Source organism: Aptenodytes patagonicus, chromosome 3, assembly GCF_965638725.1.
Source record: "Aptenodytes patagonicus chromosome 3, bAptPat1.pri.cur, whole genome shotgun sequence".
Classification (NCBI taxonomy): Eukaryota; Metazoa; Chordata; class Aves; order Sphenisciformes; family Spheniscidae; genus Aptenodytes; species Aptenodytes patagonicus.
This window is the reverse complement of record NC_134951.1, coordinates 52422584-52437781: the sequence shown is the minus strand read 5'-3', so window position 1 is coordinate 52437781 and position 15198 is coordinate 52422584. Positions and strand designations below refer to the sequence as shown.

The 15198-nt window shown below is 37.9% G+C and overlaps 1 protein-coding gene across 2 annotated transcripts in view; it reads left to right on the top strand.

The window, feature by feature from the left end:
- ATG5 (autophagy related 5) overlaps positions 1-15198 on the top strand; it is an 84645-nt gene that overhangs the window by 4425 nt on the left and 65022 nt on the right. For both annotated transcript variants that reach the window (XM_076333323.1, XM_076333324.1), the window contains exons 3-4: positions 4189-4316; positions 11830-11908. In XM_076333323.1, coding sequence (XP_076189438.1) covers positions 4189-4316; positions 11830-11908 — 207 coding nt within the window. The remainder of the gene's footprint in view (positions 1-4188; positions 4317-11829; positions 11909-15198) is intronic.

Here is a 15198-nt window from a genome sequence, read left to right as displayed (position 1 = left end):
TTAAGCTGAGCCTATATGAATTGTGTGCATGTTTTTTCACAATTTCTTTCAAAGCTAGGGCTAGAAATTGTATCAAAAGCAGCTGATTATTGTTGTGTCTCGTTTTAAATCAAGAACTAGTACCTGTTCATTTTAAAAGGATTAAATAATTACTTTGAATTTGGCCATTGACTTAAGAATTGAGATGTGAATATGAATTTTAGGGTTTTTTCATGTTCTCAAGTGGTATTTTTTTTTAATTGTTAGTACTGAGCAATTTGTTTATCTTGTCTTTGTTACTCTTGCAATGGTCAGTCTGATCCCAACAGGTCGTGCACATCTACTTGGCTTTATACCATGTACTCTGACTACTCTTGGGGAGTTTATGCCAGCTTTTTGTTTTTATACTGAGTGGGAGAAAACTTACACAACTGATTGCTGGAGGGAAAGGCACGCAGCCTCACTTAACATTGCAGGAATCCTTACTCGGTCTTGACACTTAAAAGCAATTCATCCACTGACTGCTTTAGACTTCTCTTGAATCTTCTTACAGGTCCGTCCTTTCTAGGGGACAAGACAGATGTGGCTCCTTCTGAGCCACAAAACTCAACTGAAAGTGGGGTTTCATTCAGGTTTCTTTATTAGGCAGCATAGCGAGCGGCAAGCATTATACTCGTCTGCCATTGATCAGTGGGCAGCATGGCAGTCAGTTGCCAGACAACTTGAATCAAAACTGGGATTCTCTTCTGTTTAATTCCTTATGTGTTATATCCTGCACTTTCCTATTAGTTATTTTCTCTCATACATTATTTAAATTGGTAACTATTGAATCTATGCTAAATATGCACTCAGTCTATTCATTAAAAACTTTGATACTACCTTGTCTGCATATTTGCCCATGCAGCACTGTAGGTCATTTAATTCATGATGGGCATTCTGTCTCTTAGCGTATTACGTAGTGATTTATCAGTCCTACATTCAGGTTGCAGTTGTTACATTACTTGAATTGCTGGATGTGTTTGATTTTCATAGCATTGTTCTAACCTTTAGCACAAAGTCTGCTGATAGAAGGTTGTTCGTCCAAAAAAAAAAAAAAAGAAAAAAAAAAGAAAAAAGGCAATTGAGCGAATCTGACCTAGTGGAATGAGTTTAGCTTGGATTAGTATGTCTTTTCATATGTTGGGTTGACGGTTGGACTCGATGATCTTAGAGGTCTTTTCCAACCTCAATGATTCTATGATTCTATGATCGTGTGGTTTTTTCTTAATTAGGTTTTACAGCCCTAAACCAAGGATTACTCTTACCACCGAATCGTGACCTTTCATTCCCAGCATCTAGAAGTATTGCTGTAGGGTAACCAAAGGCTGAAAGGGTATAGCCTCATTGGCCTGCACAGGCTGGTTTAGGAGTCAGTAGCAAAAGTGTGTGTGGGAGAGGTGGCATTCTGGTGAACACGGCTTTGCCCAAAAGGAAGGCTCCTGGCCACATGGCTGAAGTGTTGGAAAAGCTTGTGAGTGTCTAACAGTCTAGAAGGTGACCTGCTGTGTAGAATTCCGCTTTTCATATAGAGGCCTCTATAAAACAATTAACGTGATTCTGCTGTCAGAGAGATTGACTAAAGCCCAGCATATAGTTAAATACATTAAGGTTTTTTTCTAAATATTTTTTAGCATCTTTGCTCTGGAAATACTCAGTAATAGCTTTTAAAAATCACAGGATTTTTGGAGTAAAAATGTTTTGTGTCAACTGGTGTCTTTCACTGAGTGTAGACAACTGGTGGAGAAGGGATATTAAAAGAGGTAACAAAATGAAAATGTCTTTAAACTATGCTTTTAAAGGTCTCACTTAACAGATTTAGTATACTTGTAAATTTCTAGGATAAATAAAGCTGGAAAAGAGAGAGAATTCCCCTCCCATGGAAGGGGAAGAGCAAAAAAAGGGTTCAGTAGGTGCTGCAAATGCTCAGCATCTCAAAAACAGGCAGCCCCTGTTAACCTGATTAACTGTTGGGTTTTGTACTCCCAAAGAGGCCCATTGGGAGTGCTGGCCACATTCTGTTAAATTCAGTTAAATGCTGTTTGGTTATAGTCTGATCTCTAATTGTGTTGAAATAGAAACTGCATTGTTCTTCCACACTATAAACTGAAGTAAAATATTTTACAGAGGAAGTTAGTTACGCAGTTTAAAGGGTTATGTCAAAGACTGTTGCAATCAATAATGCTTTAATATATTTATCAATTCCTGCATGGCTGTGCCACATGCAGCATGCTGAAAATTGGCTTTTGTAGCAGTCCAGATGGGTCTCATATCAGAATATACCAGCATTAATTTAACTGTAAATATCACACAGAAATAATATGGAATTATTACCAAAAATATTTGGGTTTGGTTGGAATAGCCTGGACTATATTGTCTCAAGAATAATCAGTGTAGATATGTGGAATTAGGGTAAGATTATATTGTCATTCAAGTCATTGAGGTACCAAACAATTCTCACTTGAGTGTGTACGTGACTTCATTGAATTTATTGAGATTGTTCACCTTTTAAAACTGAAGGCTGTGTTTAATTACCTTGCTGAATTAGACTAGTATGAAAGAAGGTAGAAACAATATGATGATGGTGATAAGAGCAACAGATGGAAAAAGAAAACCATATGGTATATAGCAGATCAAGTGTTAACTGACTTGATGACTATGCTAGTGGTGAGTCTTGATCTTTTGTAGTTCTATATAATCCTAAAATTTAGTTGTTTCGCAGATGCATGCAGATTAGTAACCTAATGCAGCATTATCTAAAAGACAAATCCATTCTCTTTCATAAGAACTTACTCTTGATTTACTCTCCCTACTTTTTCTTTGTGAATCTGATATTTATAGATAATATTTTGGCCATGATACTAGAATTTATTTAATTTATATGTCAAAGTGTGGTCTAAGTGTTGGAGAGATTCTGGAAGAATGTTGCAGCAGAGATCAAGTTTTCTGTCAGGCAAAATATATCCTTACATAGTTTGGGATGTCTGTACTATAGACATTCACTTAAGGCCTAGCATTATCCGTATATTTTAAAGAAACTACTTTAAGAAACAATACTGGTTATGAGGAATACTGGAAAATGAATGTTTCTCTTTCTCTAAATATGCAAAATATTATTTATTTCTATTTATTCCTTAGACTCATCTATTTTATTAATAATTAGGAAATGAAAATAACTTTACAGGATGAATATGATTCATTTAAAATGTCTGCTCCAAAGCTAAATGTTATTTTACAGGGAGGTTAATCTTTTCTCATTGGGATACTGAAAGCTTATGGACTGATTCATCTTAAGTAAATGTGCTATACAGTCATCAGTCAGTACACTGGTTGATGCATTCTGCCTAACCACTCTTACTAGGCACAAGACTTTAAAAAAAAAAAAAAAAAAAGAAGAAAAGAAAAAAGGTGGAGGGGTTTGCAAATAAAAATAACACAACATTCTGTTTTGGATAGTGCATAACATTACACTTGAGGAAAAAAAAGATAGTATGCCAGAAAGTTATAAGAAGGTGTCTTCTTTCAACTGATAAAATATTGACAGTTTTCTTTCTGATTTTAGTAGCTGGGCAAAGGTTAAATAGTGGAAGAATTATAGTAGCCTTGACTGACATGTTGAATTGGCAAACCTAGTGCAAAGAAAATGGAAATTGCCAGCTATTGGAAATAAAAACGCACTTGGAAACCAAACCCTTAAGCAGCTAGGTTTCATTCTTTTTTTTTTTTTTATTTTGTAGGAATTTCCATTTTGAAATAATAGCTGATACACAGTTGCTCATTATATTCAGTGAGAAGTTAGAACATGTTCCTATCTGTGCATATGAAAAAGGTTAAAAACTTCATTCTTTGGCCTGCTTAAATACAGAAAAGCAGAAATTAAATTCCATTCTTCTCCCTCCCACCACATTGAAAGAATCAAGAACTTTTTTTTTTTACTTTTTTTTTGTGTGTTAATGTATTGGATACTGCTATTCTGCATCTTCTGAGTACGTAATTTTATAGCCTTTCATTGACCATTAACAAGTAAATTGTCTAAAAGACATCTTACCCTAAAGGGGGGAAAAAAAGAATGTTGACTGAATTTTGGTTACGAAAATGCATACTTGTTAGAGATTTTTATTAATTTAGTAAATTTTATGTATAATTAAAGCTTCTGTAATTTTTTTCTTTCAGTTGCTTTTGCCAAGGATAAGCTACTTGACACTGGTAACAGATAAAGTGAAGAAACACTTTCAGAAAGTTATGAGACAAGAGGAAGTTAGTGAAATATGGTTTGAATATGAAGGTACACCACTGAAATGGTGAGTTTGTTTAACTTCGTACCTTTACTCAATTTATCATGTAAAGAGTTATCAAGTTCAGCACAGTATCGGTACTTTTCCTAAACTAATCATTCCATTGGGTTTCAAAGATGGCAAAAGAGGAGGAGGGTAAGAAAAGCATGTTGTTTGGGGAAAAACAGAAGAAGATTTAATGTTGAACATATTTTTGATTATTCTTTGTACTTACTATATGTATAAGGCAGAGATTGTGCTGCACCTATTGTTTCTGTTCTAGTTGTTACTGTAACACAAAATTGGCTTTACTGTTTCTTGCAGTAGAATCACCAAATATATCTTTCTTTAGCTTATTCTACCTTCTTAAAAGACACCTAATAACACAGATAGGAAGTGTTGTTTCTGGAGTCTGAATGCAAATAGGATATATGCTTAAAGATAATAAAACATGTGCGTAACCTTCACTTTTCACTGGTGTGATATGTGCTTGCACTGTAAAACAGATAATCTAATACTGATGCATAGGCTTTTGTTGAATTCGATTAGTTCAGCTTATTGAACTAATTGCTGTTGATTCTATTTTTGTTCTGTTATGGTCTACTAAAAGTATCGTCCTTTTTTTCTTTTTTCTGAGAGGTTGGGGAATCAGACTGACATTGTTTCATTTACTTAGTTTTCATAAATACTGTTCATCCGATTTTGTTTCTTTCTATTTCTGCCATAGAGTTTTAAAGAAAACATTTTGACAGCTGCAATGTTTGCTAGCTCAGTATAGATAGCATCAGCTCTCCAGAAAGTATTTTGTATTTTTAATGCTGAAGAGATTTTATATCTCTTTATTTCCTGTATCATAATAGGAAAGAAAGCTACCAGTGACTGTTTTAGCTTCTTGAGCCTGGATTGTTTTGTGATTAGCAAGCATCACATCATGGAGTCCCTTTAGACTTGGTGATGCAGGAGATTTCTTCTAGTCTTTTGTTTCTTTGAGACCAACCTAGTGTAAACCTTGAAAATATGTAAATAGAAAACCATAAAAACTAGCTTTTTTCACTTCTTCAAAACTGGCTGGCAAAACCAGCTTTAGACATCCATTTAAATTATCTGGAATTTTAACAATAATTGGTTTCTTGGTGTGCCATAGTGACCTTGAGTCATGGATACCGTCTAAATAAACAGGAAGGTACCAAGTTTGTCCTAGTGTGTTCATAATCTTATGTAGATAATAAGAGGAAACTCTAAGTTTTCACTGAAGTTGTAACAAGAAAGGAAAGAGGCTTTTTACTTGAACCAAAAATAGATCTGTATTTTCTGTAAGTTTCCAAATACCATGATGTTTAAACTAGAACTAAAATAAAAAAAAATTATAGAATATAGGTATAGAGTAAAAATATAAATTAGAACTCTAAAATTAAGTGAAGAGTTAGTAAACTCATTGAACATTGAAATGAAAATGAACAGTGTAATTATGATCTGCTAATTAAGGCTCTGATCTTTCAGAAAATCTAAGCATATTCTGCCAGGAACAGCTCCACTGATGTCAGCAGAATTGCTTTTCTAAGGAAAATGCTGTCTGCAAACCATTATTGTAGGAGAATGGTAATCCCCTAAGTAGCTGAAGCTCGTTCCAGGGAAGACCCAAATACCAGAACCGAGAATTAGATTGAATTAGTAGCTGTAGAGAAAGGATAGTGAGCATTAATGCTTAATCTTTTTAAGTATAATTTCTGCATTCGGAATCAAATAGAACTTGCTAATAATATTGCTTATTCTAATTATTTACTTCGCACCGTGAGGTCATATTGCTTACAGTCTGTGCAGTTTCATGCCTGGTTGGGATGCAGTGTATCTCTCTTCAGCTGCAGCTCTTCTGTTTTCCGGTGAGATTTTGGAGGAAGTCTGAAACATAGTTTTAACTTCATGGTCTGCAGCACTCAGGCCAGGCTCCTGGAGGAGGATGAAGCTCTCCTGGTCTGGAGTTACAGGGGCCTGGGACCTCCCTCTGAGGTTGGTGGGTCAGGGGAAGATGGTCTCCTTGCCAGCAGGAGGTGTGTGCTGGGGGAGGGTCTGTGTCACCAAGTTAAGGAGCTGCAGGAAGAGGTCATCAGACTGTGCAGCATCAGAGACTACAAAAGGAAATGGATCAAATCTTCTCAGAGACCCTGCAGCTACAGGATCCTAAACCTACAACTACATTGAAGGAGATGCAGGCAGAGTCTGTGATTATTGGATTGGAAAATAGTCTCCTAAGATATGGAAGGGCTGGAAGCTTGTGACTTCTGGCAGTAGGAGGAAGGCTCCTTCTCCACCTGCATTTCTGTAACTACAGGATAGGTTCAGTGCTCTAGCTGCAGGTGAGGGACTGAAAGCTCTGTCCAATGATGCATCTGAGGTGGCTGAGCCTCAACTGTGCAGGGGCACCAGGAGGAAGTGGCGAGTGAAGTCAAAGGTCTGTATTCTGCTTACTCTCCTTTATCAGTCTCTCCAGGATCTTGAACTCTGCCATTTCATGGTCACTACAGCCAAAGCTGCCACTGATTATCACATCCAGAACTATTTTTGTCTTGTTAGTAAGTAGCAGATTCAGCTGTGGGTCAGCTCTGGTCCATCCAATGCCGGTATCAAGAAATCTTTACTACTTGTGTCCCATCATGTTGCTTTTCCAGCAGATGTCCAAGATTAACATCACACAGGGTCTGTGATGCAGAAACTTCTTGAGTTGTTTAAAGACTTTATCTACTTCCTCACCTGGATTGCGTGACCTGTAACAAACTCACCATGATGTTGCCCTTACTAGTCTCTCCTCTGATCCTGAACCACAAGATCTCAACCAGCCTGTTGTCTGTCCCATTAAGTTTCATACACCTAAGCTGCTCCCTCACATGGAAGACAACCCTCTTCCCTCATCTTGCCCTGCCTGTCTTTCCTGAGCAGCTTGCATCCATCTATCTACAACTGCATTCCAGTTGTGCAAGCTGTCTCACGATATCTCAGGTAGCCCAACACTGTCACAGTTATGTCACTGCATGTGGAGCTCTAGTTTCTCCTGCTTGTTTCCCAAGCTGTGTGCATTTATGTACATACACTTGTGGTAGACTCTCTTCTCTCTTTTATCATTTTGAGATCTCCCTTGCAGCTGTCACCTTTCACCAGTTGCTTTCCACCCATGTCCATTAATTTCTACTTGTCTGTGGGTTGTTATTCACACCCCTGTTGTTTATGGCCTAAATCTTTCCTCACCAGGCTGGCCAACCTGAAGGCAAAGATACTTTTGCCCCGCTTAGGTGGATTCCATCTCTCCCTAGCAGTCCTTTATCTCCAAAGAGTGTCCTGTGGCTGTAGAAGCCAAGTCCTTGTCACACCAGCTGCACAACCAGTTACTGGCCTGCAGTTATTGACCAGCATTCAAGCCTCTCTGAGCCTTTCTCCTTCAATGGTGAAATTGTGGAGATGCCAGCTTGCCCCTGGAGCTGTATAGTGACTCTTGATACGCTCAAGAGTTCCCTTGCAGCACTTGCAATTTGTTCCCGTGTGGCTGAACAGCAAGGGCTAATAATCGAAGCACAGGACAAACCTTGCCAGTCTGTCTGCAACTTCTTAACAAGCAGCAAACCTCCACAGGTAGCAAGTGAGATTGGCAGATGGGGGAGGGCTCTCTCCCCTGTAGGAGGGAGTTTCCTACTGCTTCCTCTTGGTGTGGATATGCTGTTCAGGCTGCTCTGATGCTTCCTTGGAAATTCCAGCCCCTTGTCTGCCACTGAGGCACTGGCTGCGGATGGAGAAGGAGCCTGCCTTCTCTTGCCAGAGGTCAGAAGACTCCGGTCTTCCCCATCCTGTGAGTCTCCATTTACCACTCCAGTGACTGCAGACCCTCTTTCTGTGCAGCTGGGAGTTCAGGCTTTCATCTCTGCAAGGTCTCTGTGAAGATGCCATCAATCTTTTTATCTTCCCTGATGCTGTGCAGCCCACTGACCTGCAGCTCCTTAACTTGGTGATATAGCTCCTCCACTAACACGCACCTCCTCTAGACAAGGACATGTCCTCTGCTCTCCCCAGCCCTTAGGAGAGGTCCCAAGCTCTCCTGGCAGCTTGAGACCTGGAGAGCTGCATCCTCTCTCAGGAGCTCTGCTGGAGTGAAGGCCTCTGATGTGCCAGGGGTGGTTTCTTCAGCAGATGCTAGGGGATGACACCCTATAGCTTGTTACCATCCTGTGTGAGCACTTGCACATGGCCTTCAGCAGAGTTTCCATCCCCTTTCTGTGGATTGTGCTCTAGCCCTGGTAGTTGCATAGGTGTCTCTCTAGTACCAACGAGATGGATGCTTGACCCTTCCTAATCAGGAGTCAGTGGAAAACAAAAGGTCAAAGCACCATTTGATCAGGCATAGCTGACATATTGTTTGAAAATGCTAGTGTTTGCTTAAAAGATCTAAGAAAAATTTATTTCTTACTGAATACTAAATGAAAAGGTGAGGCTGTTTTCCAATGTGGCCAAAATTTCCCTCAATGAGACATTTGTTCATAGAAATACCTAAACACCAGATTTTGGCCACTTGATACACTTAAGTACCCCAGACAGTTCTGGAGCATTTTTTATGTCCTGGATTTATCAGTTCATGTGACATGTCTTACTGAATTACCACAGTAAATTATTCTGGTCTGAAAACAACCTACCAAATCATGCTGTCACTTTCTGTCCTGGGTTCAGAAAGAAATTGTTAGGAAAAGTAGTAATTAATTTTCCTTACTGTCCATCTGTCACTTCCGAAAGGATTTTAAGTACTTAACGTGGTGTTTTCCAGGACTTTTCTCACACTCTGAAACCACCTTCTGTATAGTAATAAAAGCAGTAATAAACTGACAATGGCTGGAAGTCAAGGTGCTTTTACACTTCTGTAGATTGAAGACTTTCCAGAACCAATCATTATTCTAGCAACTTGTAAAAAAAGATTTGTGGTCTCTTAGACATTTTCTCTTTGACCCCCCCCCCCATTATTTCCTTTGAGAAAGTTCTGCACATTCTGCCTGTCCTTGGCTCCCACTGTAGTTAAGACCAGTTTGATTTCAACAATCCAGTCATATTTTTTCAAAATTATACCTTTCTGGGCTGGACGTTTCCCTTAGCTGTTATTCTGTTTGTTTTCTCTTTTTTTTGGGGGGGGGAGGGGAGGGGGGCAAATCTTTAACTGGCTCTCTTGGGTTTTTGAATTCTGTTGTTGTTGTTGTCCTGGTTACTGTAGGTTCTAGAGGCCATTTGTGTATTTCTTTAATTGCAATGCCTATTTTTCAAACAGAAGTTCAGAAACACTATTGCAATAGTACCACTGGAAGCAAGACCTTTAATGAGGGAATACTGGCTCATAGCACAAGGTAGATACTGTGTATCTGCTTAAGAATGGAGTGAGGAAATGTTGGGTGTTTTTTATTCCATGTACAGATTGACAAGTCCTCTTTTCTTCTCAGCTTCTCTCTTTGTGCCTCCTCTAATTCTCTATCCTGGTTAAGAAACCAGGTTTTATTATGGGGAAAATATAAAGAATAGCTTTGATATTGTTATATGGAGTGCTATTGTTTCCAGACCCTTAAAAAATGCTTGTAACTATATCTCAAAAATAAGTGAAACACAGCATTATGTACAGGCATTACTTAAGGCTTCTATTGGCTTCAGATTAAATGCCAGTGTGTGAGAACTGGAATTTGAAGTAGGACATATCTTATATCTCGGGATTGCTTCACTCCTCTTGTGAACTTTACTCTTAATGGAAAGCTGTGCTTCTGAATAGAAAACAATTTCTCGCATGGTCTATTGTCTTCGTTAATCTCATGTGTTCTGCTGTGGAACAAAATTAATTTAGGGCTGGCCTCTTTCAAACTAAAAACCATCTATCAACTGTGCAAAGCACAAGGATTTTACTGAAGAAAGCTTGAGTACACGAGCTTCATTTTGTAATCTGAACTGGGTAGAAAATACAGAGGTAGGCCAAGAACCGATGCTTTTTTTTTTCGTAGCTATCTATTTTGTTGTATAAATTGAAAGTAACTTAGTCATTGTTTGTGTTCATCTAATTATCAAAGGAAATCTGATTTTTGTTACTTAGCTCACCTGGAAAACCACTCTTTCATAGAACTCTTACTGAATCCCTGTTGAAGTACTCAAGACATGATTGGCAATTAGTAGTAAAAAGTCTTAGTGGTAAAAACTTGAGCATTAGCAGTGAATTGGAATAAATCTGGATATGCATTTTCTATATTCTTTATTCCCTTTGTCAGGAAAACACAGTTCTAGATGCTTTCTTGATATTTCCCCCTATTCTTTCTTTTAAGAAGTTACAAATGCAGTAGGTAAGTTCAAGTGTTGTAGTACTGTTTTGGTTTGGTTTTTATTTTGCTGTTGCAGTGACTTTGTCTTAGCTTTGGGGTTAGCTCACCCGTAGAGGGTGCTAAAGCACTGTTGTGTGAGAGTTCAGCAGGTCAGGAAATTGGCTCGGCACAGGTGCTTTTAGAGCAATGCTCTTGGTTATTGCTCTCTGGACTTTCAAAACTTATGTACGTGCTTGGCTCTGTGTCCTGTGATCAGTCCCATTTAATTCGGTGAAGCTACTGAGTTTACAGTTAAGTGTGTGTTTATCTCTTTGTAGGATGAAAAGCTAGTAAGGCTCTTTTAGTTAAGGTTTTTGAAAGATAGGAGAATGGAGCTTGGCATGCTGAATGCAAAAAAAAAAAAAAAAAAAAAAAAATTTTCTCAAAAATTTTGCCAGTGTCTGCTTGTGAGAAAATTGCAGAAAGACTTTTTTAGAGTGCCTGTGGAAGTTTTGTGTATGCGATACATATTCCTTATATTGCTGGAGGCTGTATCTTCTAATGAATTTAAAGGAGACAAAGCTATAAGACAGAAGTGAATATTTGGAGGAAGAAGCTTCTTTGTGTAACTCCTTTAATCCAGAATACTACTGAAATACAAAACTCCAATTAATCTTTTTTCTCCCCTTCCATTCTTCTTAATTTGATAGTAAAGATACAGAGTTCATCTTGATCTATCCTCTTTCAGCCCTTTTACAGAGATGTCATTTTTTCACTTTACTACATTCTCCATAGTGGCTTCAGGCAGGTGGGAGAGGGAAGAGATGTTAAGGGTCAATGTGGTATAAGCCCATGGCGTTTAAATATCTGAAAGCATGTATACTTTTCTGTCAGACCAGCTATTCCTACCATTATCAAGCTTTTTAACTAAAAAGACTGTTTTGAAGGATTCCACAGAGCAGCTGTAGGCCACTTATGCTGTTGCAAAACTAGCAGTGTTTTGTGGGCACAGCTTGGAGACCACTGGTTTAGATATTGAACACACAAATTCCAGACTTGATTCTGCTGGAAACTGTCAGTCATTTATACCTGCCTATATAACTTTTCTGAATAAGCAATAATGAATGTTAATTGTGGGAGTCAAACAGCTATTTTTTTCATGTAAATGCAGGTATGTTAACTGTTGCATGTAGAATTAAATGCACAGCTTTTATGTTCATTTAATATCTCTTCATTTTTAGGCATTACCCAATTGGTTTGCTGTTTGATCTCCATGCATCAAATACAGCCCTTCCTTGGAGCATCACAGTGCATTTCAAGGTAAAATTGAAATACATCTTTAGTTAAGAACAAGTGAGTGTGGGATTACATGAAATTTGGAAGCTAGGAAAAGGCTTCATAATTATTTTATAAATAAGTGAATGGTATGACGTGAAGGGGAGAATGTTCATTCTTCAGGAATCGTCTAAAGTTTTCTGTAAATCTACAGCTCTTTTCCATGAGATTGTATGTGCTTTCAAATGACTTTCCCTTGAAAATTATTCTATTATAATCTGAAAATCCAAAATTGTTTTTCAAGATAAGTTATGAGACTATGTCAGTGCAATTGAGTGGATATAAGGGAAGAGCTTTCTATAATGTTTTTAATTCAGTCAGTTTGAGTTGACTGAAGGTTGGGAAGATTGAGAAGTGCTCATCCTTTTAGGCACATGAGCATGGATATGAGATACTGTAAAAATCCTTGAAGTCAGGGAATGCCGTTGTACTTCATGTGGGTCCCCTTTAGAGAACTGAGTGAAGTGAGTTTGGTCTTGTGACAGCTTAGTCACAGGAGAGGTGTTATTTTGATTACACACTGTAAAACCATTAGGTATGACTTCATAGCGCTACTGATCTTTGCTCAGAAGAGTACTTGCGCAGGGTTAGCTTTGGTGCAGGATTCTTTCATGCTCTGAAATGCATTGAGACGATAATCCCAGGTATGTTTTGAAGTCAAAATCAGAACTAGGAATCATGGTATTTAACTTTGAAACTTTAATTTCTCCATTGTAAAAGAAACAATGCAATAAGAAAACTATTGCAAAGGAAAACACTAGGTTGATAGTCTTGACTTTAGTGTGTGAGATTTGAGATTAAATGAAAAGCATTCTGGGAAGCAGTTTCATTCAAACAGTTCTTTTCTTGAAGATGTTTTAGTAAAGGCCTTGCTAACAGGAATAGTCTGATTCTTTTTGGAAGTGTGCACTGAAATCATACATTCTTATGATATCTATTTCCACATGTTGAAACTTTTAAAATGACTGACTGACTGAATCTGAAGTTGGGGATGTTTTTGACACCATTGTAATTGCTACACTTCTGTCTGATATGTGTCAGAAAGAGCTGGGATGAAGAAACTTCCAGAGTGTTTTGAAGAAACTGTAGGGCGTCTAGTTTCATAAATCATGATTTAATCGTTACACGTTCTGAGAGCTCTGGGAGATTAACAGTGGCAGTGTGTGGATGTTGCCATCTTGAAGTAGAGCCATCTTGAGAAATAAGTTGCAGCACCACAGTGCTTTTCAGTTTCATGTAGTAATGTCCTTATATTGCTGCTTGCCAAAAGATCAGCTAATTTAAGTTTGTCTCAAAGGTGTACATTAAAGATCAGCAGAAACAATTTACTGCTAAGGCAGTATTATTTTAAAAGCTGATGTAATTTAATTTTTAAAAATATTGCACCTTGGATTAAGCACCTGCTTAATCTCTCTTCCTGTTTTTGATGTAATCTGAAAGTTTATTTAAATAAACCCCTTTTAATCCTTAAAGTCAAAACATAACTGAAGTATATCAAAGTATATAAAAATATTGAAGACATTTTCATGTGTTAGTTTCTTACAGCTAAATAGTTTAGGTGTGGGATTCCTGCCTGGATTATTCTTTTCATTTGTGTGTAGTTATTCTTCAAAGAGCCATAATTTTTATTTGGCTTAATTGAACAGTATTAGACTTTTCTGGGGTTTAACTTTTGCTGTTATGGCTTTCTCCTTTCTTTTACCAAAGCATGCAGTCAACAACAGATATCTCAAGAACATCTTGTAAGGAGTGATTTTTAACTTCCCCCACCCCACCCCTCCCCCCAATCAGTTTTCTTTGTTTAAAGATAAAAACGTGAAAAAAGTTTTTCTGTTCAGCAGAAGTTTGAAAGTTGACAGATACTTGTAATTGTCCTCCTGTTATATATGCAGAACAAATAATAAATACACTTATTGTTTGCACTGAAGAAACAGTTTATTTATTTATACTTCTGGTATGCAATAAAATAACATGTATTTATATCTCTAGTAAAGTTGAAATACACTTGCCTTAAATAGTCATAGAAGGACGAGCTTGAACAGAGCACTAAGGTCTGAGAATCATGAGAAGCCGTAGTCTGGGAAGTTGGTTTTGTTACCCAGGTGTGGCTTTATGGGGAGGAGGGAAACTCTATCCCTTCCCAGTAAACTCATCTCATGCTACTCTGTGGCATGCTTAGCACTATTCATCTTCTCAGCGTGGTAACCAACTCTCCAGATTTTGGGCGGTAGATATGAGGTGGTGAACTGCTCTGGAAATGGTAGCAGGAGAGGAAATCAGGTGTGCCAGGGGAAAGGCCAGTGTTCTCCTTCTGCTGAAGCCCTTATCTGCTGGTGCCTGCCTTTCCACCCATGACCTGATGTAGAGGAGGAGAGACTGCATCTGTTTTAGTATAACAACAGCTGTCGTCTTGGTTTTCTTAGCTCAAAATCAGGTCAGGTGGAGTGCAGAGGAAGTACTTTTCCATGTAGCATATGGATAAATTGTGGAACTGCTAGGAGACATTGTGGAAGCCAGAAGTATAAATGAGGGGTTTTTAAAATTAATCTTTTTTGAAAAAAAGACCACTGATGGTAACTAAACACAAATACATGGATGCTCCCCCTGTCACTGGATATGTTCCTTACAGTTTCTAACGCCGTATTATTGGTGTAATTTTCTGAAAACGTGGCCTAATGCAACTAGACTGTCACAGTATAAACAGATGTTTTGTGAACTAGAACTAATAGATTAGGAATGGGTGGAATGGAGTTATGAAACCAGACTGTTGAAATTACTTGCGATATTTTTCGAAGTTTTATGTGAGAGGTCATTTAGTGCTCCTGTCTGTACAGATGATACCTGCTTGTTTATGACCAAGTTTGTGCTGCAAGTGTCTACTGGTAATGTGAAACAAAACCAGTACTACTTGAGCTAAGAAAATCAGAGTCAACTCTTAATAACTTTTCTTTCGAAGATACAGAACATGGAGGGAGTAAGACATCACCAATAAGAGTACTTGAATTAAAGTTGTTTATGGGATCTATTAAAACTTTATGCAAATGTCATAGTTGCATAGCCAGGGGTGGCTACAAGCTTGTTTACAATTGTCTCTTTCGTCAGGGAACTGAATAAAGTTACTTACATTTGATCATTATTTCCACAAGTAGAAAGAATGCAAGTAGAATTAAAAAAAAAAAAAATATAAGCATACATGTTCTATATTTAAGTATAAAACTTATTGTTCTGTGTCCTAGTTTATGAATCAGTGGGGATGCCATATTTTCTGTTGGTAG